General features: G+C 35.9%; 1 protein-coding gene across 7 annotated transcripts in view; it reads right to left on the bottom strand.

The window, feature by feature from the left end:
- Positions 1–25,212, bottom strand: part of LOC106875077 (E3 ubiquitin-protein ligase MARCHF5) — a 75,706-nt gene that overhangs the window by 28,542 nt on the left and 21,952 nt on the right. For 2 of the 7 annotated variants that reach the window (XM_089362499.1, XM_014923042.3), the window contains exons 1-3: positions 18,994–19,146; positions 18,194–18,382; positions 5,672–5,874 (exon numbers count right to left, since the gene is read on the bottom strand). In XM_089362499.1, the coding sequence (XP_089218625.1) occupies positions 5,672–5,874; positions 18,194–18,231 (241 nt within the window). In that variant the 5' untranslated portion in view covers positions 18,232–18,382; positions 18,994–19,146. Of the gene's footprint in view, positions 1–5,671; positions 5,875–18,193; positions 18,383–18,786; positions 18,946–18,993; positions 19,147–25,212 lie in introns of those variants that run through there. The other 5 variants (XM_089362500.1, XM_014923044.3, XM_014923045.3 and 2 more) reach the window with 3 other exon arrangements.

The raw sequence follows: 25,212 nt of genomic DNA, 5'->3' as shown, positions 1-25,212 counted from the left end.
TCACACACCACATCACTTCACAACACACCACCACGCACACACTAGCACTGACCAATTCCCTTCCCCACATTTTCACACCTTCACACCTACATACACACATGCATACGTTAAGATCACCAGCATTCTCTCACACACACACAGCTTCTCGTCTTGGGTTCACCACTTCTTTGTTATCACCCCTTTTTCTTAGCTCTCCTGTGTTACCCTTCTATCTGGCATTCGTCATGATAGATTGCTGACCACATTTATATTTTTTCTCTCCTTGTTCCTTTCAGTTGAAGAGCATAGGCTCGAAACGTCAAAGACTTTCTCTATTCTCGAGCATTAAACTAATACATCCATTTGTTGTTTACACCACCTGTCTTCGTCTGTTGTTTTTTTCGCAAATTCTCCCATATATATATATATATATATTTCTGTCTGTATGTATATATAAATATATATATTTGTACATATATATATAATTATGTATATTTATTCTTTCATATGTTTCAGCCTTGAGGCTGCGACCATGCTGGGGCAGCACCATTGTAATCACCTTTTAATTGGCCAATTCTATGGGTTTAGTGTCTGGTGAAGGAGGGAGTCCAATATCACTGCTCTCTTTTGAGTTTCCTGCCTTGATATTGGTTCATCTGGGATCTTGGATAGTAAGAGATCAAGTTTTTTCTTGAAAACATCTACTCCCACTCCATTGAGTTCCGAGATGTTTTGGCAAGCGTTAAAAAGCTGTGGACCCTTGAATCCCAAACTATTGCAGTACATGTACCTTACCCTAGATAAGACAGCTGGGACTTTTGCAACAGTGCAGTGATGTCCATTTCGACATCTGGTATAACACTCAATTCCAAAGCCCCCCCAGTACCTTCTATACATATATCACTGCGTACCTCTCCCATCTTCGCTCGAGGCAGTAGAGTCTTTTAATTTCTCCCAGTAGCTCAGCTGTTCCATTGATGCAATCTTCCTCATGTAATATCTCTGAACTGCCTCAAGTTCTGCTAATAACCCTACAGTGTAGGATGACCATAGTTGAGAGCAGTAGTCCAGACAACTTAGGACAAATGTCCTCCATAGGACCAGCATAGTCTATTGTTCTGAAGGTTCTCAGAATCCATCTGGCCATTCGCCTGCACACTGCCACCATCTTGGTGACATGCATGTGAAACGAGGCATTGTTGTTCATATCAATCTGAAGATCATGCACAGTATGTGATTCTAGGATTTCCACTCCTTTTGGTCCAAAGTATCATTGTTGTGACTTCTGAGCACCAATTAGCTGGTAGCAGAGGGCTTGGAATTTGCATGCATTAAATTGCATGTTGTTGTCCTCAGCCTATTTATATATGACATCTAGGTCTTTCTGTAGAAAATTAGCGTCGGAAGGTTCCTTGACTGCTTGTACTACTTTTGTGTCATTGACGTAGCTAGTAAGTGTGGCTATCTGTGTAACTGATGGTATGTCTGAAAGAGTCCCCATGAATCATAGTGGCTCCAATACAGTTCCCTGAGGCACTCCACTTTCTATTAATGTCTCCGTGGAAAGGGCTCCGTTGGTTGCTAAAGCCTGGCTTCTGTTTTTTAAGAAGTCATGCAACCACTCTCCATAGTTTGTGACATATCCCATGATCAACCTTATCAAAGGCCTTTGCAAAGTCAAGATATATCACATCTATATTTGAGAAATTGTTAATTGCTTCAACACCCAGTCATAGTGTTGCAAAAGCTGTGTCAGGCTGCTTCTGCTGAGCAAAAGCCATGTTGGGTAAAAGGAATCAAGTGTAATGAAACCTGGTCATTGTAGAGAAGTGTATTTGAAATAACTATAGCTGGTTATTGAAATAACATAGGAAATATGTAAATGAAAACAAAGTTTATTTGATATGTGCAAATGATTGATTGTTCTGGAAGGTGGTGAGTTAGCAGAATCGCTAGCATGCTGGGCAAAATGCTTGAGCGTATTTTGTCTATCTTTATGTTCTGAGTTCAAATGCCGCCGGGTCAACTTTGCCTTTCATCTTTTCGGGGTTGATAAATTAAGTACCAGTGAGACACTGGGGTTGATGTAATCAACCGGTCCCCTCTCCCAAAATTTCAGAGCTTGTTGTGCCTATAGTAGAAAGGATTTGATTGTTCTGGTCTTAACATCAATTGGTAAGAATAGAAGTCATTTGATGACACCCTTTTGTTTGTAATTGGCTATCCTGTTGCAGGTTCAATCCGAGGAATATTGAAATAATACCCATCTTGTCCATTCCACAGAATAAGATTATACAGAACATCATAAGAGGGTTGAGTCTGTGAAACATGCTCAAGGTTGCTATCTTGAATACAAATGAGAATATGATTTTCAATGGGATCACCAACCATTAGATGTGGGCTCATTAAAACAGTGTAAAATGTTCTTTACTATAGTTTACTATAGACGTAAGGAATGCAGAAACACAAACACACACACTCATAGAATTGATAATATTGAAAACAGCAAAACGTACACACACAAAGTTCAAGCGAAACAAAATGTAGTCAATATGGGTGCAAAACATACTTTCTGTAACATAGTTATGCTATAAAAAAATGGAAAGTCACCAACTTAGCAAAAGTTAGCATGCATCACCAATGTAAGAAAGTACAGAAAGTCAACATTTATTTGGAACATGTACTAAATGTTATAAAATTCATGACTGAATGAATGTCATGGTGATGAAAGTGGAAGTCCAAGAAAATTCAGAAGGTATAATTAAAATTTTCATACAAAAATAATTTATTTTACAATTTTGAAACAAACACTGAACCAAGCGTATAAAAAGGAAGATGCTGTTTTTGAACTGTGTAACATTATAGGCTGCAGAATAAATACTGAGTAACACAGTAAAAAGGTTGTATAACATTGATACTCACAATGATAAAGAATACAAGGACTGTTAAAAAAACATTATCTTGAAACTGGTTAGAAGGAGTGGAATAACATTTCTGTAATTATATTGAAAGAGCCACTGAGGCTTTCTACTTCGCCAAGTTTCCGAATTTGTTATAATAACCAGAATAACATTTTTTTTTTCAGATTTTTCTCTGCGAGTATTGTGAGTAGTGTTAAATCAGCCAAATCTCCATGTTGTTTGTTTGAAGTCCAGGCTGCAAGTAAACTTTCAATATCGGTGCATTTCACTGTTGGAGGGGAGGGGCGTTACATATGTAAACTAAGAGACACACACACGTACATTAATGCACACCTGAAGCCTATCTCGATCCTTGTGTGTGTCTGTCTCTGTCTTTAGATGTGTGTGTGTCAGTCGTCACAAAAATGTATGTATACTGACAGACACATACACCATCACACACATAAACATGCAAACACACTCATATAGAAAATGTGATGTCATTGTCATTGTGGTGGTGATATAAAATGTTGTTTATGATAAGTGACTAAAAGAGAAATGATAATATTAATTTTGAATGAAAATATAGTTTAGTAGGTAGCCAAAAGCTTACTGAATCTTTTGATACCCCTTACGTCAAAATCAGCAACTCAGTTTTGGAATTCATAAGGAACATAGGCACACACACACATATAAACTCTCTTTTATAGTTATAGATATATGCATATATATATATATATATAATCAAGTAAAGGTAATAAACCTCATTAAGGGATCATAAATCCAATGAAAATACTGTTTAGTTACCAATCTACAGAAAGTTCAGCGAAAAGGTAACCATATAAACCGTGGTTCATATATTTACATATTTAAAGAATAAGGAGAAAATGGAGAGGTAATTAATAAAATTATCTACTAATTATAAAATATAACAACATCTCTAACAGTTGTTTTGATTCAGAAATCTTTAGATGGAGAGTATATTTTAGATTAAAAAAGAAGTTTGTTTACCTTAATTTTGGAGAATAAAAGAAGTATTAAAAAAACTACATTATTTATGGGATGACATAAAATATAAAGAAAATAAAGAAAGTCAGGAGGTATGAGATGAATACATTTCACTAATTTATATCCACAAGATTACGACCATTTTGCAGCCAACATCATTAATCATACTCTTCCATACATTACTATTTCAAAGATAACATTTTTGCATGTGTATACTGGAGTTGAAGAATAAATGTAAAATAATTTATTCTATACAAATATAACTTTTGGATGCGTAAAGTCAGTCATCCTATGGATATCAACTGGTGAAATAAATATATTCATTTCATACCTTCTGACTTCCTTTATATTCTATATATTCCTAATGAAATAATCATCACTGATTGGATTTACTGGATTTCAATTGCATAGGACTACATATTACACCCCTATGTATTGGTTTAGTGCATGGTTTGTAGCATGGTCCACTAAAGGAGCTTTTGTGTGAGTACCACCTGATTTGATAAATCCATATATTGTGCATTAAATTTATATATATATATATATATATATATATATATATATAGAATGTATGCTACATTGATTACTAACAAAATTTACTGCTTCCAATATATGAACTATGATCAGATCCTAATCTAGCAATATTTGATGCATTGTAACAAATCTATATGTGTGTTATGACAATGTATTTATTAAATACCACCTTCAGCTTAGTTCCTTTAAAATGCTGTTATTTTTTGTGACACATGTATGCTCGCATGTGTGTATACATATTTGGGTTACTTTTTATTGAAACTAACAGTCTGTCTCACAATGTGTTTCATGCCACTGCAATTGTCAGGTGATGACCATTACAACTCAGTATTGGTGGTATATTTATTCTTTGCTGTGCATGTTTGGGTGTGTGTCTAGTGCTGCGTTTGTTCATTGGTTTGCTTTCCATGTTTATTAATTGAGTGCTGTTTTTCTGACCTCTTCATTGGTTGTTTATGTTATGTTGTGTGCTTTGATGTTTGTATTTCTTGAAGTTGTAGGAGGGATGTTGTGTTACTATATTAGCAATTTGTTGAGAAGTTAGTGAGGGGGTGCTTTTTTCCCTACCATCATCATCATTTACGTGTGTGTGTGTATTTATGTAGAGCAAAAGTATGAATTGATGGTCTGATGGTATAGGAGGAAATCAGGAAAGATCTAGATTAAAGTTCATAATGATTCAGGTGTCGACAAGTACATTCAAGGTCGAGGTAGCAAAGAAGTCCTTAGTGTTGATTTGACTTAGATAGATAAGTAAAGGCGGCGAGCTAGCACAAACGTTAGCATGCCGGGCAAAATACTTAGTAGTATTTTGTCTGTCTGTCTACGTTCTGAGTTCAAATTCCGCCGAGGTTGACTTTGCCTTTCATACTTTCGGGATCGATAAATTAAGTACCAGTTATTTACTGGGGTCGATCTAATCAACTGGCCCCCTCCCCCAAATTTCGTGACTTGTGCCTAGAGTAGAAAAGATTTGATTTAGATAGGTAAGTAAACACTATGCACTTAAAGTTGGAATTTAGGCACTTGGTTTGGCCTGAACATTCATCATATGTACTTATTACTTATATGTCTTCTTACCTATCATTTATATGTATGTTTCCAGTTCATTTTCTAATACTATATGCACTAAGTATGTTAATACTGCTTCATTCTTGATAGGTATTTACACAAACGATTTATTCTAAAATCCTTAAAAAGGAAAAAATACTTCAAAAGAACATCAATAAGAGATGAAAGGCAGTCATTACCTGGACTTGGATAAACAATGGTAAATTCTGTATTGCACTGTGGACAGCGTACTTTGGTTGACAAATCTTCCAGTTGCTGACCATCAATCCAACGCTGAAGACAAGTATTGTGGACCCATTTGGTTGATCCACTGCATCGACACGGCTTCAGCCAACCATTTTGACCTTGAATGTCAGTGTTATAACAAATATAACATGTTCGTCTGAAACAGAAAGGCCGGTCCAATCAATGGGTCTGTTCACTAAATTATCTGGCAAAGACATGCTTCCAAATTTTAGAGGTTAAAAACCACATGTCAAACAGTAGATGACAATAAAACAAAGCCAATGAAACAAGATTCTTTTCAGCAACAAGAGGAAAATGTATCAATGGATTAAACTTCATTAATTATGTGCAAAATTATGTGTAAGCATGATGATATTAGAGAGCATGCTATCTACCATTCCATTGTTACAAAGTCAGTTCTGATATAGTAACCAAGATATTGCAATCATAAATGTTTGAGAAATAAGTAGTTAAGTTAGTGACACAAAACTTCAAATACAATTCAGTAACATGAATCACTGGTATCTAGTCATGAACAATATACATACTTAGACGCAGGGTATTGTCACCAAATATACATTCCATTTACTAATATTATCATGCTGGCTCTTATATATCAAAATAGCCTTGTGACAAAAATAAACAAGCAGGTTATAACTTAAAAGAAGACTAGCAATAAAAAAATTCTAGCTTTTCATTTTGATATAAAAGGAGACTGTATCAAAAATAGTAATAAGAAATGACATGAACTATTACTGGGTAAAGGAGTTTAAGTTATTTATGGCATGGAAGACTTCATGTTTTAAGTGTAGCTTGGAATATATTGAAGGTGTGTGTGTCAACAAATATGTGATGCATATATAGGAATTGTATTGCAATAGTTTAGGGATGTCACTCATTTCTGCATTCAACAGCAGAATTTCATTTCATCTGAGACATATATGCAACAAGCTTTTCTATCAATCTTCATTTTGTAAGGCAAATTACCTTCTGTATAATGTAATTTGATATGAGAAGGTTAACTTTGTAAAACCTTTTCACATCAACCAAACCTAGAATGCACTGATATCCTATAAAAATTGGAGACCAAAATAGATGCTATGTTTAACACACAAGCTAAACATATTATGGCATATTCTGTATTGCTTGACTAGTGTTCCAACTCTGATTATACCCTCTTTTCCAACATATTCCTTTCAGAATTGGATCCCTCTATATGACCTTTCCCTTTTAAAGGTAATAAAGAACAGCATGTGGTGCTCAATTACCCTCTAGTATATTACTAGATATATTTCAAGTATATCAATCACGTGCTCAGTAGTTCCTCACACACAAATTAACTGCACCTCATAAAATAAACTACTGTGTATCAGAAATATATAGTGTAATACTCAATGAAGCAGAAGTAGGGTATGTCGGTATCTTAAGTGCTGGATTTGTGGATCATACCCAATTATTCAACCAACTACCTATAAGTTACACATCTGCTTCATGAGGGATATACAACAATCTCTGCAAAGTAGCACGTGCAATAAAACCTCAGACTACATTGTACAAATATCCATAAAAATCAAACACTTTCTCCACTAATCATGCCTGTTTTGCTTCAATTTATGGTTACAACCACCAGGAACTTCAACCATACAGATGAGCTCTATTGGAGGTCTTGTGAGTCTTAATCACTTATCAGATATCACTCTGCTAGAACTGTGTTAACTGAGCCTGCTTTACAATAACAACCACTTCTGTTCTGTAGATGTCTTTATTAATTAAAATATTATTACACATATTCATTGTTAAGAACAGAAGTATTATATTATGAAATCTGATTTTGCATTTGATTTCACCCAATTATTTCCAAATGATAAGAAAATTTGTCAACAAATCCAACTGTTTTCATACAATTACTATCTTATCTAAATGAACACCACTCCAAAATTAAACACTGTCAAGCTGTTTCTCTCACTGTTTCTTCCAACATAAATTAATCTATTGTTAATTTCTAAATGAATGAAATCAATATAATCTCTATCAATATCATCATGTGAAATTTTTAAAATGTAATTTTTATATCAAAGGAAAGTGTGATGGATCTGCTTATTATTTAACAATCATTGGAATTGAAAAAATGTGCTGTTTCCAGTTAAATTATACAAAATATATAAATTTTCAAAGGGAGTGTAGACTTTTGCAAGGCACTGTATATCATCATCATCATCGTTTAACGTCCACCTTCCATGCTAGCATGGCTCGGACGATTTGACTGAGGACTGGCAAACCAGATGGCTGCACCAGGCTCCAATCTGATCTGGCAGAGTTTCTACAGCTGGATGCCCTATATATACATATATATATATATATATATATATATATATATATATACACAGACGTGTGTGTGTATGAGTGAAGGCACACAGCCTTGTAGTTAGGGGGTGCACTTGCAATCACAAGATCGTGGTTTCAATTCCTAGATCAGTTGGTACATTGTGTTCTTGAGCAAATCACTTTATCTCATGATGCTCTGCGATCACTTCAACACCTGACATATTGCGCACCAAGTACTTATTCAGGCAATGGCGATTTGATGGAGAGTGAGCTCATGTGCAGCACATACATTTGATCACAATAAACAAATTATTTGAGCAGGTTGTTCAGCAAGAAATTGCAGAACTGTCTTTCTCTAGAATCATCATGTCATGTGTGTGTGTGTGTGTGTATACAAAACACACAAATCCTAGAACATACAACACAAGTCAATGACAGAATTTATCTGATTGCTTAACCTTCTAGAAATAGCAGTCAAATCTCCATCAATTCACTTTAAAATTAAAAAACTGATTAGACATTGCAGCCTTAAACCCACTTCTTTAAAAAGAAAAAACAGGATGATCATGAATAGATTACTTTTGATCATAAACTTACTCAAGCTGACCTTTGAATAAACAAGACAATACATAGGACTAAGTGACATGACAACCTTGTCTGTTTTTAACAGCACCTATCACAGAAATTCTTGTATCTCACTCTCCAGCTATGAATAGCATACAAATAAAACCTTCAAAGTTGCCACAAGTGTTAAACCTCAATATTTCTGATGATTTCTCATGTTATATTCCACATATATAACATTACCAAAACAACATCTTAAAGACTAGGTTTCCTCTTTAAAGCTAGAAAATACTTTAGTTCTAATCAGTTGCTAACCTTTACAAGGCTCAAGACCCACACTGGAGTACTCCTTACACTGACGAAGGTGGTACTACTGCTTCATATACTAACATCCAAAAGGCCACTCAACTGATTAGCAAAAAGACTCAAAACGCCAACACCCTTTAACCGCTAGTTCACAGATGCACTGTTTTTTACTTGTATTGTCTGGCACTACAATGACCTCTGCTCTTCTGAACTAGCTTCTTACATACTTCTGGCAACAGATAATTCCTTTCATTCAACTTTTTGGCATTTGTAAGTCATCTCCTGAACACCTCAATCTCATCTTCCTAGAAGAGCAGCCTTTTTGAATATCCTGCGTGGTTTTCCTACTAACACTGATTTTAAAGATTGTAGGCTGAACCTCAATCTCACCAGTCTGGAAAGACCTGCAAAGACCACAAGTATTGCTCCACTCTCATTTGAATAATCTATTTCACAGTTATACCACAAAACAACCACTCCCAGCTGTATCACACCACCACAATGCAACACTCCTAACTGTACCATAGCACCACAACACCTAAATTTACTACCATTCAATGTCCTGAATGCACTATTGTACCACCATAAAACACTCCTCACTGCACCTTAGTACAACCACATATATTCATCTCTAGATTAGTACTACTTCAGTACTATTTCTTTATAAACCATACCACAGTACCACTACCTCCAATTATACCATAGTACCATTACACCTGCAATTGTTCTGTGATATTGCTACACTACTACAATTGTATCAATGATGCACCATTACACTATCCTTACAATAGTCATGCTACCACGACATTAAACTCACAACTGCTATGTGGTATCACAATATCTGCTGCAAAACAGTGTTGTAACATCAAACCATAACTGTGTCATGGCACCACTTCACTAAACCTACAATTGTCCACCACCTCACACTATAGTATCACTATATTATATCTACCTTGTGTTGTGGTATCACTATGCTACACATGGCACCACTACACTATACTGGAGTAACACTACAAGTTTCACTAAACTATAAGCACTATACTTCCAGTTATATTGTAACAGCAGAACCTTCCACTCTACTATATGATACTAAAGTTTGGTTGAAGTGTAATACTAGAAGAATACTGTTGAATCCTAACCTCTGCCATATTAGCATGATCCAGATATAGTTGTGAAATTTATTTTGCAACATGTGGTTTTGAGTTTGACTCCACAGCACAGCACCTTGGGCATGGATCTTCTGCCATAATTTTAGGGTTGACTAGAGCCTTGTAAGTGAAATTTAACCCGTTAGCATTTAAACTGGCCCAATCCAGCCAAAATATTCTACCTGTTTTATGTTAAAACCAGCCAGATTTAGCCTTCCACAGCTGTCCTGTAATGTCATTTTACACATAAACAATCACATCATTGAAATCTCAAAGAGATAATGCTGATTTAATCAAAATAATGTGAATAAATAAGCATTATATTTGACAGAGTAATCTGAATGCTAAAGGGTGAAAGATAGAAATGAAAATTGCACAGAATCCAATTGGATGTATATATGTGTATTTGTATCACTCCCATCGTTTTAACATCTAATTTTCCATACTTGCATGGACCAGATGGAAGTATAATGGGACAGAGTTTTCTACAGCTGATTGCCCTTCTTGATGCCAACTACATCTGTTTTCAAGAGTAGTAATAATCTCCCAGTTCACTTGAACGTGTTTATAAAGAGAAATGGAAACAAATGACACTACATGAATGAGCCCTTTGTTTACAAAGATTGTGCAACATATCAAGAAGCCTGTGGGTGGCAAGCAACCAACTCAGTCAGTGGAGACTAGGGAAATACGAACACACATACACACACTTAAGTTTCTGTCTATCATATCTAGTCACGAGGCTTTTGATTGGTCTGGGGCTATAGTAAAAGACACTTACCCCAAATGCCAGACACAGAGACTGAAACCAAAACTATGTGGTTGGGAAGTAAAGTTCTTAACACACAGTCACAACTGCATCTATATATATATATACAAGTGGTTTTGTGTAACAATGCAAAGTGTACATTAGAGATTACATCTCAGGATATTGAACCTCATATGAGTTAAAAGATGAAAATGAGTAGCAATATGCTGTATAGCAAACCCATACAACCCAGTGCAAGTACTTGGCATATAGAAGATGCAGAGGGATCTGTGATAGGCTAACAAAGAATTCATGAACTGCCCAGCTAATTAATGGAAGTTGATATATTTACTGGAGGCTGTCGTAATGAGAGTATTTTAGCAAGGTGTTCGCAGATGTCCTTTAGCCCTAGATCAAAACTGATCAGCCAGATTATAATCAAAAGCATTCCACCAAAGAGTCTTCTTTTTAAAATGGTAGGTAATATTCAAAAGATTGACTGCAATCTTTAGCAGATTGAATAATCATACGCAGGCTTCTTCAGCTTGTACTTTAGCTAAAAGAAAGAGGCAGAAGTTCAGAAATGTTATCTCTATTAGCAATAAAATGTTCTCTCACTGAGCAAAAGGTTGTATGAAGCAAATCTAAAAACACATACTTCATACAGGCTTTTTGTACACAGAAATTTTATTGCTAATATAGGCAACAACTTTTTTAAATTTTACATGTAATGGCAAAAAAACTGCAAAGGAATGAGCTGCCTGTACTCTGTTGGATGTCTAATATTTACAGTGGATTACATCCAACCCACCAAAAATGGCTTGGCAATAGAGTTACTAGCCAAACTATGTCAATGAAACAACAGTACTGAACTAAGCACCAAATTAAATGAAATAAAGTAGCAGTAAAAGATCCTTAAAGAATTAGTAAAATAAATACAGTACTTCAAATGAGAATGAAAAATGAACAGTGAACATGGTTTGTCAAGAATTTAAGCTTATCCTATAGTCCTCTACTCTGAAGGAATAGAATAATTAGTACAGATTTATACACTGCAGTAAGAGCTCAATTCAAGTGATTAAAACTGGTTTCATTTAAGGCATGGGTACTGTAGATTAAGAGGTAAGATCATGACAACCCAAGAGTACAACCATTCGGATTCCCAGTCAAAAACATTTCACTTCTGTTATGCTGTTACTGCCATTAGAAAAGGTAGAGACATCATTTTCTTTTCCCCTTGCAAATCAATAGAATTCATCTGCTCCAACTAATAGCAAGAAATTGTCCATTTAGCAACTTAGGGCTTAGAAGACAATTACATTATTTACACTACTTCCATTGGTAGTGATGATGTAACAGTAGCTGCTGTCACTAATGATATGCACTGGGCAAGGTAACAAACAACTGACATATTTACCAAATTGAATAAGAGGTGGGTAGGGACTAGTAATATGGTAGTAAACAATATAACATGGAAAATGTGGCAGTTATAAGTGTTGAAGAACCTATAGAAGTGCTAATTATTGCAGAAATGCTTGTAGCTCTTCTAGCCACCATCACTGGTATTGCCTCTTAGACAAAGCACTAGACAATGCTGGACTCCAATAGAACTGAAATAGCTAGAAAATTTGCAAACTATTTGATTTACTGCCTCAAGGTCATATGTTTCTGACATGCAGAATAAATGATACAATAATGTGGTTAGAGCATCGAGCTTACAATTGTGAGGCTGTGAGTTCGATTCCTGGACCGGGCTGCATATTGTGTTCTTGAGCAAGACACTTTATTTCACGTTGCTCCAGTTAACTCAGCTGTAGATATGAGTTGCAACATTACTGGTGCCAAGCTGTGTCGGCCTTTGCCTTTCCCTTGGATAACATCAGTGGTGTGGAGAGGGGAGGCTGGTATGCATGGGCGACTGCTGGTCTTCCATAAACAACCTTGCCCGGACTTGTGCTTGAGAGGGTAACTTTCTAGGTGCAATCCCATGGTCATTCATGACCGAAGGGGTTTCCTCCTCCTCCAATGTATAGAAACATAACTATTATCACAAGACTGCTCAAATTTTCAAAATGAATGACAATAAGCTAAAATATTTCAATTGCATTCAAAGTATTTTTTAAACCTGATTTTAAAATTAAAATTCCACTGTAAGCATTAAAAAATTTTGTTCAACTTGCTCAAACCAAATTTTTGTTTTTAATGGTGAAAACCAGATAACTACACAAAGCACTATTACTAAGGGAATATCCTTCTGTTTCTTTTAATTTGATAAGGACAGACCGAAAGTATTCTGCACTTAACTGATTTGGCTTCATGTAAAGAATGAAAATTGATAATTGTGAGACAAGTGTTTAATTTGTAGTGCCGAAACAATATTACCATACAAATTCACATATACTTTAGCTGAATTTTTTTTTTCTGACACTGTGCTGTGGCCAGCTTGACTGTCATAGAGAGTATTTTTGGGGTGCAACTCAAAAACATTTTTTTATATTATTATTGAGAGTATTTTGATTTTTTTGTTGCTCTGATTCATTTGTTTGTTACTGCTTAAGATAAGAAAGGATGATTACAGGAGATTTGGTTGCAATTTCTAGCTCATTGAGCAACTGTATAGAGGCCCCATTGTGAAGTAAAATAACAGAAATTATTCAATTTGCATTTTTTTGAGCTCAAATATGAAAATAATTCATTTATTTCTGTTTTTATTTTTCAAAGAATAATTATTCAAACAAACTAGAACTTACTTTCTGTAATGAAGTGATATCGACAATAATGTTCTAGCAACAAGAATATTAAACAAATGAAAATAGTTTAAAAGTAAAGAAGGAAATTTTTGGTCAATGCTCAACCACTGCAATTTATAGGCTAATTCTATAATACTAAACAGTAAATTCATGAAACAGACAATCAAATTGTAATCGAAGTCTCATCAAATCCTTCATCCCCACCATGTTTATATGTCATTGTGTTATCTTCACAAAATTATTTCAAGTAACAATTGAAAACTTCTTCAAATCTACTGCTCATTCAATAACTTTTTTCTTGATATGATGCCAAAAGGATTCAAGACTTAGTCTGAGCATTATGGCTAGCAGGACTGACATAATTCCTTCTATGGTTCACAGTATAGTGGCACAATACATGTGGTAATAATTCTATTCCATCATACAAACTCTAATTTTCAAAGTGTATTGTCCGTAAGCAAGTATGTTTCCTATTATATGTAGCAGTGTGTCAATCAATCTGCCTTATATTTCTTCAAAGAAACATTTCTTTGTGTCTCCTTGAACTATACTTGTAACAACCTTCTCTTCTTTAGTCTCTTGCATACTGTGAAAATACAGGAATCCTTTGCTTTACAGAAGTAATGTGTTCCTGAAAATCTGGCAGTAACATGAAATTCCATAATGCAAAATAAATTTTCTTATTATCAAGTGAGATTGTGTTTCTGCAGACTTTTTTGTAAAAAAATAAAAAGAGGCACAGGAAAACAACAGAGAACAAGCAACACGATCACCTTTATACATGAAAATACCTATTTCTAAACATAGACAGTACAATAAAGACGCATTAAAACAAAAATATTTCAAGAGGAATAAGTTAGGAAATTAATAAGAATCATAATATCATAAAAATGTTCTTCCTACAAAACATGTTGACTACTGTGTGAAGAGTGGTGGTGGAAGGAGCATTACTAGTAGGATGACGGACAACATTTACTATCTTATAGTTCATTATCACCAACTTGATGGGTGAAGGACTTATCCAGATTTGTCTGTTGGTTATAATGCATCATGTTTTTGTACAGCTCAGTATAGGAACTGAGCTTGTTGTAAGCTCTTCTTGTAATTTTTATGTTACATTCACAATTAGAATCATTATCAGCTATAATCTGCAGACCTTCCACTTTAAGTACCAACCCTTTAGTAATGATTTTTGCAATCAGTTTAAGTAGTGTATGTGAACCTTCCATTATTCCATCTGTATTCTCAGCTTGTTCTTTTTCTAACAGCATCGGCTCCTCTAGCAATTCAATAACATCATCTTCTAGGACTTCTGCAAATCCTACATCTTTTGTAAGTATCACAATATCTTTCCGAATTTGATGTAGACTTTTCTGCTTGAGGAAAACTTGTAATGTTATAGATACAGTCTGGCCATATGCTTTTCCAAGCACTATTCAAAGTTAAAGGTTTCGCTTCATCCCATGACTCAGCTATATTATCCACAGCATCTATTAAGTTGAATGTCTCCCAGAAATCTCTAACTGTAGGTTTATCCTCCCTGTCAATTGCTTTCATATGTTGTTTGAAAGCTCTCATATATGCCTTTAAGTTAGCTATCAGACCTTGATCCATTGGCTGGAGCAAAGAAGCTATATTCATGTGGATATATTCTACTCTCACATTATCAGAAAGGTCAGCTAAGTTAGCTGGGTGGCTTAGTGCATTGTCCCAAAAGAAGTGTAAGACAATTTTTGGACGCTTTAAATCATCATCATCATCATCGTTTAACATTCGTTTTCCATGCTAGCATGGATTGGACGATTTGACTCAGGAATGGCGAACCAGATGGCTGCACCAGGCTCCAATCTGATCTGGCAGTTTCTACAGCTGGATGCCCTTCCTAACGCCAACCACTCCGAGAGTGTAGTGAGTGCTTTTACATGCCACCGGCACGAGGGCCAGTCTGGCGGTACTGGCTCGACCACGCTCAAATGGTGTTTTTTACGTACCACTTGCACAGGAGTCAGTCCAGCGGCACTGGCAACGACCTCGCTCGAATATTTTGTTCACATGCTACCAGCACAAGTGCCAGTAAGGCGACGCTGGTAACGATCACGCTCAAATGGTGCTTTTAACATGCCACCAGCACAGAAGCCAGATAGCTGCTTTGGCAGTGATCCCGCTCGGATGGTGCTGCTGGCGCTCCACTGGCACAGGTGCCAGTCATCAAATTTGGTTCAATTATGATTTCACTTGGCCCAACAGGTCTTCGCAAGCAGAGTTTAGTGTCCAATGAAGGAGAGGTTGGCATGGGTGCCAGTCGTTGAATTTGGTTCGATTTCGATTTCACTTGCCTCAACAGGTCTTCGTAAGCAGAGTTTTGTGTCCAAAGAAGGAAAGGTACAACATAAGTGGGCTGGCTACACCCCTGGTAAAGGCCATGGGTCATAGTCTCACTTGTCTTGTCAGGTCTTCTCACACACAACATATTTCCAAAGGTCTCGGTCACTAGTCATTGCCTTGGTGAGGCCTCATGTTCAAAGGTCTTCCTGGGTCTACCTCTTCCACAGGTACCCTCAACCGCTAGGCTGTGGCACTTTTTCACACAGCTATCCTCATCCATTCTCGCCACATGACCATACCAGCGCAATCGTCTCTGTTGCACACCATAGCTGATGCTTCTTAGGTCCAACTTTTCTCTCAAGGTACTTACACTCTGTCGAGTATGCACACTGACATTACATATCCATGGGAGCATACTGGCTTCATTCCTTGTGAGCTTACGCATGTCCTCAGCAGTCACGGCCCATGTTTCACTGCCATGTAGCATGGCTATTCATACGCATGCATCATACAGTCTGCCTTTTACTCTGAGCGAGAGGCCCTTTGTCACCAGCAGAGGTAAGAGCTCTCTGAACTTTACCCAGGTTATTCTTATTCTAGCAGCTACACTTTCAGCGCACCCTCCCCCACTACTAACTTGGTCACCTAGATAGCGGAAGTTGTCAACCACATCTAGTTTTTCTCCCTGGAATGTGGCAGAAGTTGTTTCCTGCACATTTACAGTGTTTATAGCTCCTGAACATCTGCTACATACAAAAACTAACTTCCTAGTTAACCTTCCTTTGATATTGCGGCACCTCTTATGTGTCCATAGCTTATACTGGGTACATCTTATAGAGTTTCTACCTACGCCTTTTCTACAGATCGAACAGGCCCTTCAATTCTAATCCTTGCTTCCACACCTGAAACTTCTCCTCTAATTCTGGTAGTGATTCAGCAAGAGTTGTTCCATTTTAGATATTACATTTGATCTATGGCAAAATAAGGTCCAGACAGTGAACAGAGTAGCTTCTTGAACACTTGACATAATTTTCTCTCTGCTGTCACATGTTGTTCCCACTGTAGACTTTGCAAGATTTAATGATTTAATGCTTCAGCATGAAGTCTTTTTAAAACATCAAACTTAATATTCCGTGTAATATTAAAGGAAAGTGTAGTTTTAAAATAACAATTTAAAATTAAGAAATACAAGTTTCCGTAAGAGTGAAATTATAAAGCGTACTTTACATTTTCCCTATGTGCAAAGTCCTGTAACTTGAGGTAGCTGTAACACAGGGTATGCCTGAACTTTGTTTTGTGTATTTCCACCGTAAGACGTTCATCGCTATCTTGATTGATTCCACTGATAACAATCAGAATGATCGAAACCCAATGACACATCCCTCAATCTGCTGGTTTTGTCTAATTAAGATTCTTTATCAATTTTCAATGAATCAGTCTCAGTGTTCAAAAAAAGATAACACATCAAGGAACTACTTTAATAGTAAGTGCCTTTGGCATATTTTGTGTCTCACAAACCCATTCCCTTTTCCTAGAAAACTACACCAATATGTACAAAATATGAAGTGTCTTTTCACAAACTTTACACTAGATGTGTCTAAATGAACCCGGTACTAGTGATAAAACCTGCCTGTAGGTGGACAGTTGTTTATAATTGTGCCAAAACAGAGATAGATTTTCTGAAAGAATCCACTTGTGCATGATCATATACTTGTAGTAATTAACAGAAGGAAATAACAACTAGTGGTCAGTAAAGATAACTTGGGAACTAGTGGCCAGAGACAACCCTGAAGAAAAGCCAAAACTAAAAGGTCAACTGCAATGTCCCAGGTCAAGTGAAAACAATTTTTGTGAAAATGGAAATAGCATGTTATTCAACATCGACATTTAAATTCCATCTTAAACAAATAAAACCTAAACAATTTAATCAAACATACCCTCCCACTTTAAACAAAACCTTTAAATATCCCCTACAACGCTGGCAACAACACAATTCTTCGGCTATTAACAAACAGATACTAGTTTAAGCTTGAGAAAATAAAACTAACACGTTTATTTACATAACAAGCTTCTACACAAGCAAACTGTTCAGCCTCTAAGTGGTCACTCAAACAGCAAGAAATAACAGGAATCTATCAAATCACACCTTACTATTATAAATAAGGGAAACATGAGGTAATGTTTTCCAACATACCCTAAAAATAGACGAGTAGTCACAGCTGGTGATCATATGTCAGGGCCGGTGAGGGCTAAACAAGCTCCTCAGTTCAAGCTACACGCCAAACTATCCAACTTGGGTTCGGTACTCACCCTTCGTCTTCCGGATCGCTTGTGCTTCTTTCCGTCATGGTGATTTTCAGTTGAGCACTGTAAGAATCTCAGCTATCTCGACTGAACAAGATACTTCCTAGAAAGAAGTTTAGCAGGACACGTGACTCGAACTCTGCTACGTTTTTCTTAATCGGGTGAACTACAGGCTGCCATGGTTGGTTATCGTTTCTTAAATATACAAACAGAAGACAAGCGTATAAATTGATGATATAGTCACACACACGGAGATGACAAAGGCTGCGAGATTATATGCATAGTCTACAAAGGCAAATAAATTCATACAAAGCTGGCGAGCGGGCTGTTTACAAAATACTCTATTACTTGAGGGGAAACAATATTTTCAACATCAATAATATATTTTAACCGCTAGTCCAAGCTTAGATTTATAGAGGACTCAACGTCTATAATCATAAAGAGCCATGTTTGTTAAGGGACAAAGTCGGATGATTGAATCTAGTTACATTTGTAGACTATACAAGCTTAGATTGATAGAAGCAATACAGAGGTATGGTACATAGGAATGTTGATTATTGTAGAAGAGAACAAGCCGTTTCTTAAACAAAAATATTTACTTTTGTTTAAAGACATAGACGAATATCTAAGTAGAAAAGAGAGAAGCAAAAACAGGCTAGGCGTATATTAAAAGCATGACATGGCAGAAATGTGTTTCGGTAAAACAAAAAAATCAGAAGAATTCTATACGACTATCGATTACAAATATGGGTAATAACAATCATTTGCAGTAGTTATATGATAATTGTCAGAAAAGTAGCACATACAGTAAAAGAGTAGTGAGCTACTCGGTTTCCTTTTTTATGTCCGGATAGAATGTTTTCTTGTTAGTATTTGGTTAGTCAAAAACTCTATAAAAATGAATAAGCAAATGTATCTGTTAATAACTAACCAGGTTGTACGGCGTGTGTTTCTATGTCGCCGGATGTAGAGGATTTCACGAGTCGAATAGTTTCCGCTTTGAGCGGAGGGAGGAAAACAGAATAATCGTTCTTCATAAATCTGTTCTTTCTAGAACATTTTAGACAAAACAACTAAAACGGACCGGGAAAAATCTGAAAGGAAATATAAAAAGGCTTATGCGTAATTTGTTAATCTTGTGTTTGTTAACGTGTTGGTTAGAAGACTTATTGTTGCTATATTTTTGAAGTCCTACGCTTGGCTTGCGATTATATATATTTTTTGACTTTCCATTATTTGCCGTTCGTTAGTTTTTGACTTCATAGGTTTGTAACGGAAAACTAATACTAATAATTAAATAATAAAAATATGATAAGTAGCTCCCACTAATGACGCAGAGGTCGAATAATTTATCTTCTTCACTTATTTGTCCCAGCTAATATCGACTCTTATACATATCCCTAACACACCAAATACCCACGATCTGTTGCTCACCTACCAGATCCAACCTTTTATGGTGCCCTGCCGTCTCGCCACTTACACGGATTGTTCAATTATTCACTAACCAAGACAACAACCCCCTTTCCCACATCAGCAAAGCACCCAATGACCCACGTTTTATCCGTCAATTCGAGTCACTTTAACTGGAACTGATAACAACACGAAGATAAAGTAAGCAAAGAGTGTATGTAGCAGGGCATTAAAAAACACAGCTAATGTATGAAGGGAGTTGGCTTCATTCAAATTTGTGCGGAAAACGTGATGAAAAAATACTTCTGCTTGACAGGGAAAGAGGAATAATACTAAGAAAGGAAAGGGGAGTACAGAACGATAGGCCTCAAATGCAATCGGAGAATCATCCAGTTTATGTGACCATAGTTTCTTACTTCGCAAGAGAACTTCTATGCTGCAACATTTGATAACTTACAAGACCTCAACATTGCAAAATTTGTCAAAGATACTTCTGCTGAAAAAGCACCAACTTTTTAACATATGACAGACTTGATGTTGAGGTTCTTTATACTCATGTGTCTTCCCATAGATCATCCTATTCTGTCATCACAAAGCCTTTGTCCAAATATCTTTGTTGATTCAATTATACCTTGATCCATTGGCTGGAACATGGAGGTAATATTAGGTGGCAAGAACATACCTCTTAATTTATAGTTGGTAACCATTAACTGATGATTTCTTGGAACAGTAATAATGCACTAGTAGCTGATAAATTATATCTTTCAAAATTCATAGATGTGCTGACCTTCCCACTACCACTTACTTTAAAAGGGACAAACCTAATATCTACATTCTTGTAATGCAGCTTCAAAAAAAAAAAAAAACTCCTTAATAATTTAGGACATATAAAGGCTTCGTTCTTAAAAATTAGGGTATTCCTCAGTATGTCCTATCAATACAACCTTGTTACATCCCTATTATATGCTCAAAAAATTGAAACCCTTCACACTTGTCATTTAACCTTTTCCTGAATGATTCAATGTTCTTGTTTCACCAAAAATTACATCATTACTCAATTCATGAAGATTTCTAAATAGCCATTACTACCCATCACTAGCTTTTGAAATTCTTTATACCAGTGCCTGACTAGCTTGGTAGCAGCACTAAATTTCTACATCCCAAGCATAGTTAAAGCAATATCTTTAATGAATAAACCACATCATCACTGCCTCCTCAAGATTTATATATTGTGCATATCTTCTTTGCACCAATATATAATTTAGAACTTGTATCAACATTATATTTCAAAGAAAAGACAGTGAATTCATCCTTGACCTTGGCTGTGTCCAAAATTATTTGCTTTTTGTCATCATAAACTTCACAGATTTTCCACCACTAAAGCACCAGCCCCTAACTTCCTTGTAAGTTCCAATTCTGGGTTTACATAGTAATTTGCTGCTTCTTTAAATTATTGCTCTCAATTGAAGTCCTGATGTAAAATACAAACCTGAAAGATGCATAATCTTTGAAATAGCAATGAAAATTACGAGGCAACATAAGTTGCATTGCATACATTGATTATTTTCACACTGCACACTGTTATGCTGAAACTATTAAGTTGAATAATTGTTACTAAAGAATAAACATACAAACTTAAGATCACTTTGACCTCACTTTATGTTTGTTTCTGAGTGTGTATTATTAAATTTTAAAACGAATTATGGTCAGTGTATATCATGGGAAATCAGTTTCAATTAAATTTTGCTGAATTCATGGTTTCTTGTCATGAAGTCTTATACAAGTAGTAGGCTGCATACAAATCAAAATAAGTCGGGAGAAGAAAGAGTGAATGATTTTGAATTGTTGGCAAGTTAAGAGGCTTGTTAGAGAGGAGTTTGAAGAGCTAGAGAGGAACGATATTTCTTAGGAAAGGGTGAAAAAGCAAATAACATGATGTAGAGCAGCAGCGACTTTCGACTTTTTATGATCCCTGACACACTGAATAAAGTGTTAAATGTTATGGTGCACATAACACTTTATTACATAAAAAAAACAGAGATAGATATACACATTGCACTTTAATTCAAAGAAACACACTGGTGTATTCAATGGTGTATTCAACTTGCACCAAAGTAAATTTTGATTTCACTCTGTGCTCATAAGTTAGAGTTAAGGCAGTGAAAATACAAAGATTTTGTAGTTATACTTGTGTTGATGTAGTGAGCTGAGTGCATTCCCATCTCTGAATTAAATGTACAATATCTAAAATTCTAATCATTGTCTTACTAAAATTTTCTCTTCGATAAAGCAATCAACATTTATATTATATGATGTATTGTAAATAGAAAACCATTTAGCAGTTACATAATGCTTTGAATTTACATTATATAGTTGGCAAAAAATATATATCTAAAATAGAAGTATAATCAAATGAAAATTGTTTTACTTATATAATATTAGTGGGAGACTTACATTTACTGATGCCTTTTGATATCAAAATTAAAAGTTACCTGTTAAGGCTCTACAGTGTTTATTAATGCTTAATAATAATTAACAGTATAGTTTATTAAAACTTAAATTGTCTACCCTTAACTGTTAAGAGATATATATGGGTACAGTAAAAAAAACAATACTCACCAAAAAGAAATTACAGTCAGAGAGAAGGAAAATGACATGCTTAATAAATGAACCATGGAACATATTTTATATTGTTTATTGATTTTAGAAATAGCAAATTTTAAAAAATGGAAGTATTATTTGGTGTCACACATACACAGTGTAAGAAAGACAAGAGCACTCAGAGAGTGCAAGGGCAACACCAATGTCCTCTCAATGATTAGCTGGAGATGATTTTTAGAATGAGAATATCTGAAATAAACTCAACTGCTCTCACAAACTGAAATACTAAGAATGAACCTGACCACTCTCAAAAAATTAAGTAAAAAAGAACTGGAAAAATAATCCAGAATCCTTGTCTGAATCTAATCAGTTCATGCTAGTTATGAGGCCAAACATCCCTGAAAGTTTCATGCAAATCCATCCAGCGGTTCTTGAGATATCTTATCCATGGACAAACAAACAAACATGACTGGAAACAATACCTCCGCCTCCACTAAGGTGAAGGTTATAGAACAAAATAAAAATTTAGTGGGTTTGATCATTAAATCGTTGGTAGTAAACAATATTACTAAGCTGCATGTGAAGGTGAAATGACCACACAAATATTTATAGAGGAGAGCAGTTGAAGGAATCTGGGGTAAAGGGAGACCCAGGAAGACATGGGATGAGGTGGTGAAGCATGACCTTCGAACATTGGGCTTCACAGAAGCAATGATTAGTGACTGAGATCGCTGGAGATATGCTGTAACTGAGAAGACCCGGCAAATAAAGTGAGTTCACAGCTGTAACCTACTCCAGTGTCACATAACCAGCCCACTCAAAAGTACCTTGAATCGTAGGGCAATATGCTGTGCTTGAGGAGACCTATTGAGTCAAGTACATCAAAATGAAAATCAAATGGAAATTGTAGTTGTGATCCCCGTGCCGGTGGCATGTAAAAAGCATCAACCGATCGTGGTCGTTGCCAGCCTCCTCTGGCCCCTATGCCAGTGGCATGTTAAAAGCACCCACTACACTCTCAGAGTGGTTGGCATTAGGAAGGCTGCCCAGCTGCAGAAACACTGCCAGATCAGACTGGATCTGATACAGCCTCTTTGGCTTCCCAGACCCCAGTCGAACCGTCCAACCCAAGCCAGCATAGAAAATGGACGTTAAACGACGACGACGATGAAGAAGTTTCCAGTTTTGTTTCTTTTTACCTGGATCATTTGCATTTGTGTATGCATAACCATTATTTGAATAAAACAGCATTCATCAGTTAGTGGCTGTAAAAGTTAAGTCTTCATTGCATAAAATAATTTCGTGATTATATGTAAATTGTTCATGGCTATTAAAGACTGAATAAGTAGAATAAGAATACTTGATCACAAAAGTGGCTAACACAGCTCTGTGTAGCACCAGAGATTGTTCTCTTTGGGAGTTCAGTAATCTTTCAAGTCTACCTCTTATTGATGGGTAATATCAGTCGATCTTACTAAGCAAACCACATTCACATAGACATTAATGTATTTTACGGTGACACAGTTAATTTCTCAAAGCTGTCCTTCACTTTTTATGGCAATATACTTCCACTGTAGTCTTGAGATGGGGTTCTGAATAAGATGATTTGAAACTAGGTAGAAGCCTTGTGTTGGCACTCCGTCACTTACAATGTCGAGAGTTCCAGTTGATCTCATCAACGGAACAGCCTGCTCGTGAAATTAACGTGCAAGTGGCTGAGCACTCCACAGACACCTTTAACTTAATTCTCGGGAATATTCAGCGTGACACAGTGTGACAAGGCTGACCCTTTGAATTACAGATACAACAGAAACAGGAAGTAAGAGTGAGAGAAAGTTGTGGTGAAAGAGTACAGCAGGGTTCCTCACCCTCCCCTGCCAGAGCCTCGCGGAGCTTTAGGTGTTTTCGCTCAATAAACACTCACAACGCCCGGTCTGGGAATCGAAACCGCGAATCCGCTGCCCTAACCACTGGGCCATTGCGCCTCCATAGGTAGAAGCCTTACTACCAAAGTATCAATCTAGCAAAGGAGGTAACAAAGTAAAGCATTTGATATTGAGGAAACCCACTCTGCACTTGCACACAAATACTTCATTGCTAAAACATGAGAGTAGTGAACTTAGAACAAATTATTGTTGAAAGCCAACTTCAAAGTGTGGCACGCACACAATGTTATTTTAATAATGGAAATCAAACTCTTGAAGCAGAATAGCAATGCATATAACTATCTTGATCAGAAATATGGAAGATATAAACAGATTATGCAGTGTAAATTTTACAGCATATACTGGAAAGGGAAAAGCCTGAAAAGGATAGTAGGTAAGATAAAAACAGGGACACAAAGGTAAAGAGATGAAAATGTATAGGCAGTGTGGGAAGGCAATATGGTAAACCCATATATAAAGGTAGACATATGACAGGCTTCAGAAAATTTAAAATCATAGAATATCACCATGTGTTTTTATATAAATCCTATTATACTTAACAAGTTTTTCTACAACCACTTGCTTTCTAACTCATATTGCTGATATATTTAATTGATACACCATTATCATGCTTATGTTCTTTTATATACATAATGTCCTGTTCAATATGCAAAGAGATGCATTATATATAATGCCACAACAATCTTAATAACCTGGACTTGTAAGCAACTGAATATACATATAAAACCCTATTTTTATTATTATATAATGTAATATGTTGACTTAGTTTCATTTTTAAGTATTTGTACATATCTTTATATATATATATATATATATATAGCAATAAGAAAATGGAGGGGAATATGAGGTGCTCATCAACTTGCAGACACTGTATTCCGTTGGTTAATCTGTTTATTTTATAACTAAATTGGCAAAAAACACAATATGCAGACGCTTATGACATACCATGTCATATCAACAATTAAGATTTCAAATTTAAAAGATATTTAGCAATTGGAGAAGGGACAAAATCTTACAGCTGTTTCAGCCTAGTATTGGCATGCCCCATTCTATCTCTATAGCTCCCGT

Source organism: Octopus bimaculoides, chromosome 14, assembly GCF_046866305.1.
Source record: "Octopus bimaculoides isolate indiv1 chromosome 14, ASM4686630v1, whole genome shotgun sequence".
Lineage (NCBI taxonomy): Eukaryota > Metazoa > Mollusca > Cephalopoda > Octopoda > Octopodidae > Octopus > Octopus bimaculoides.
This window is presented reverse-complemented; position numbering and strand designations above follow the sequence as displayed.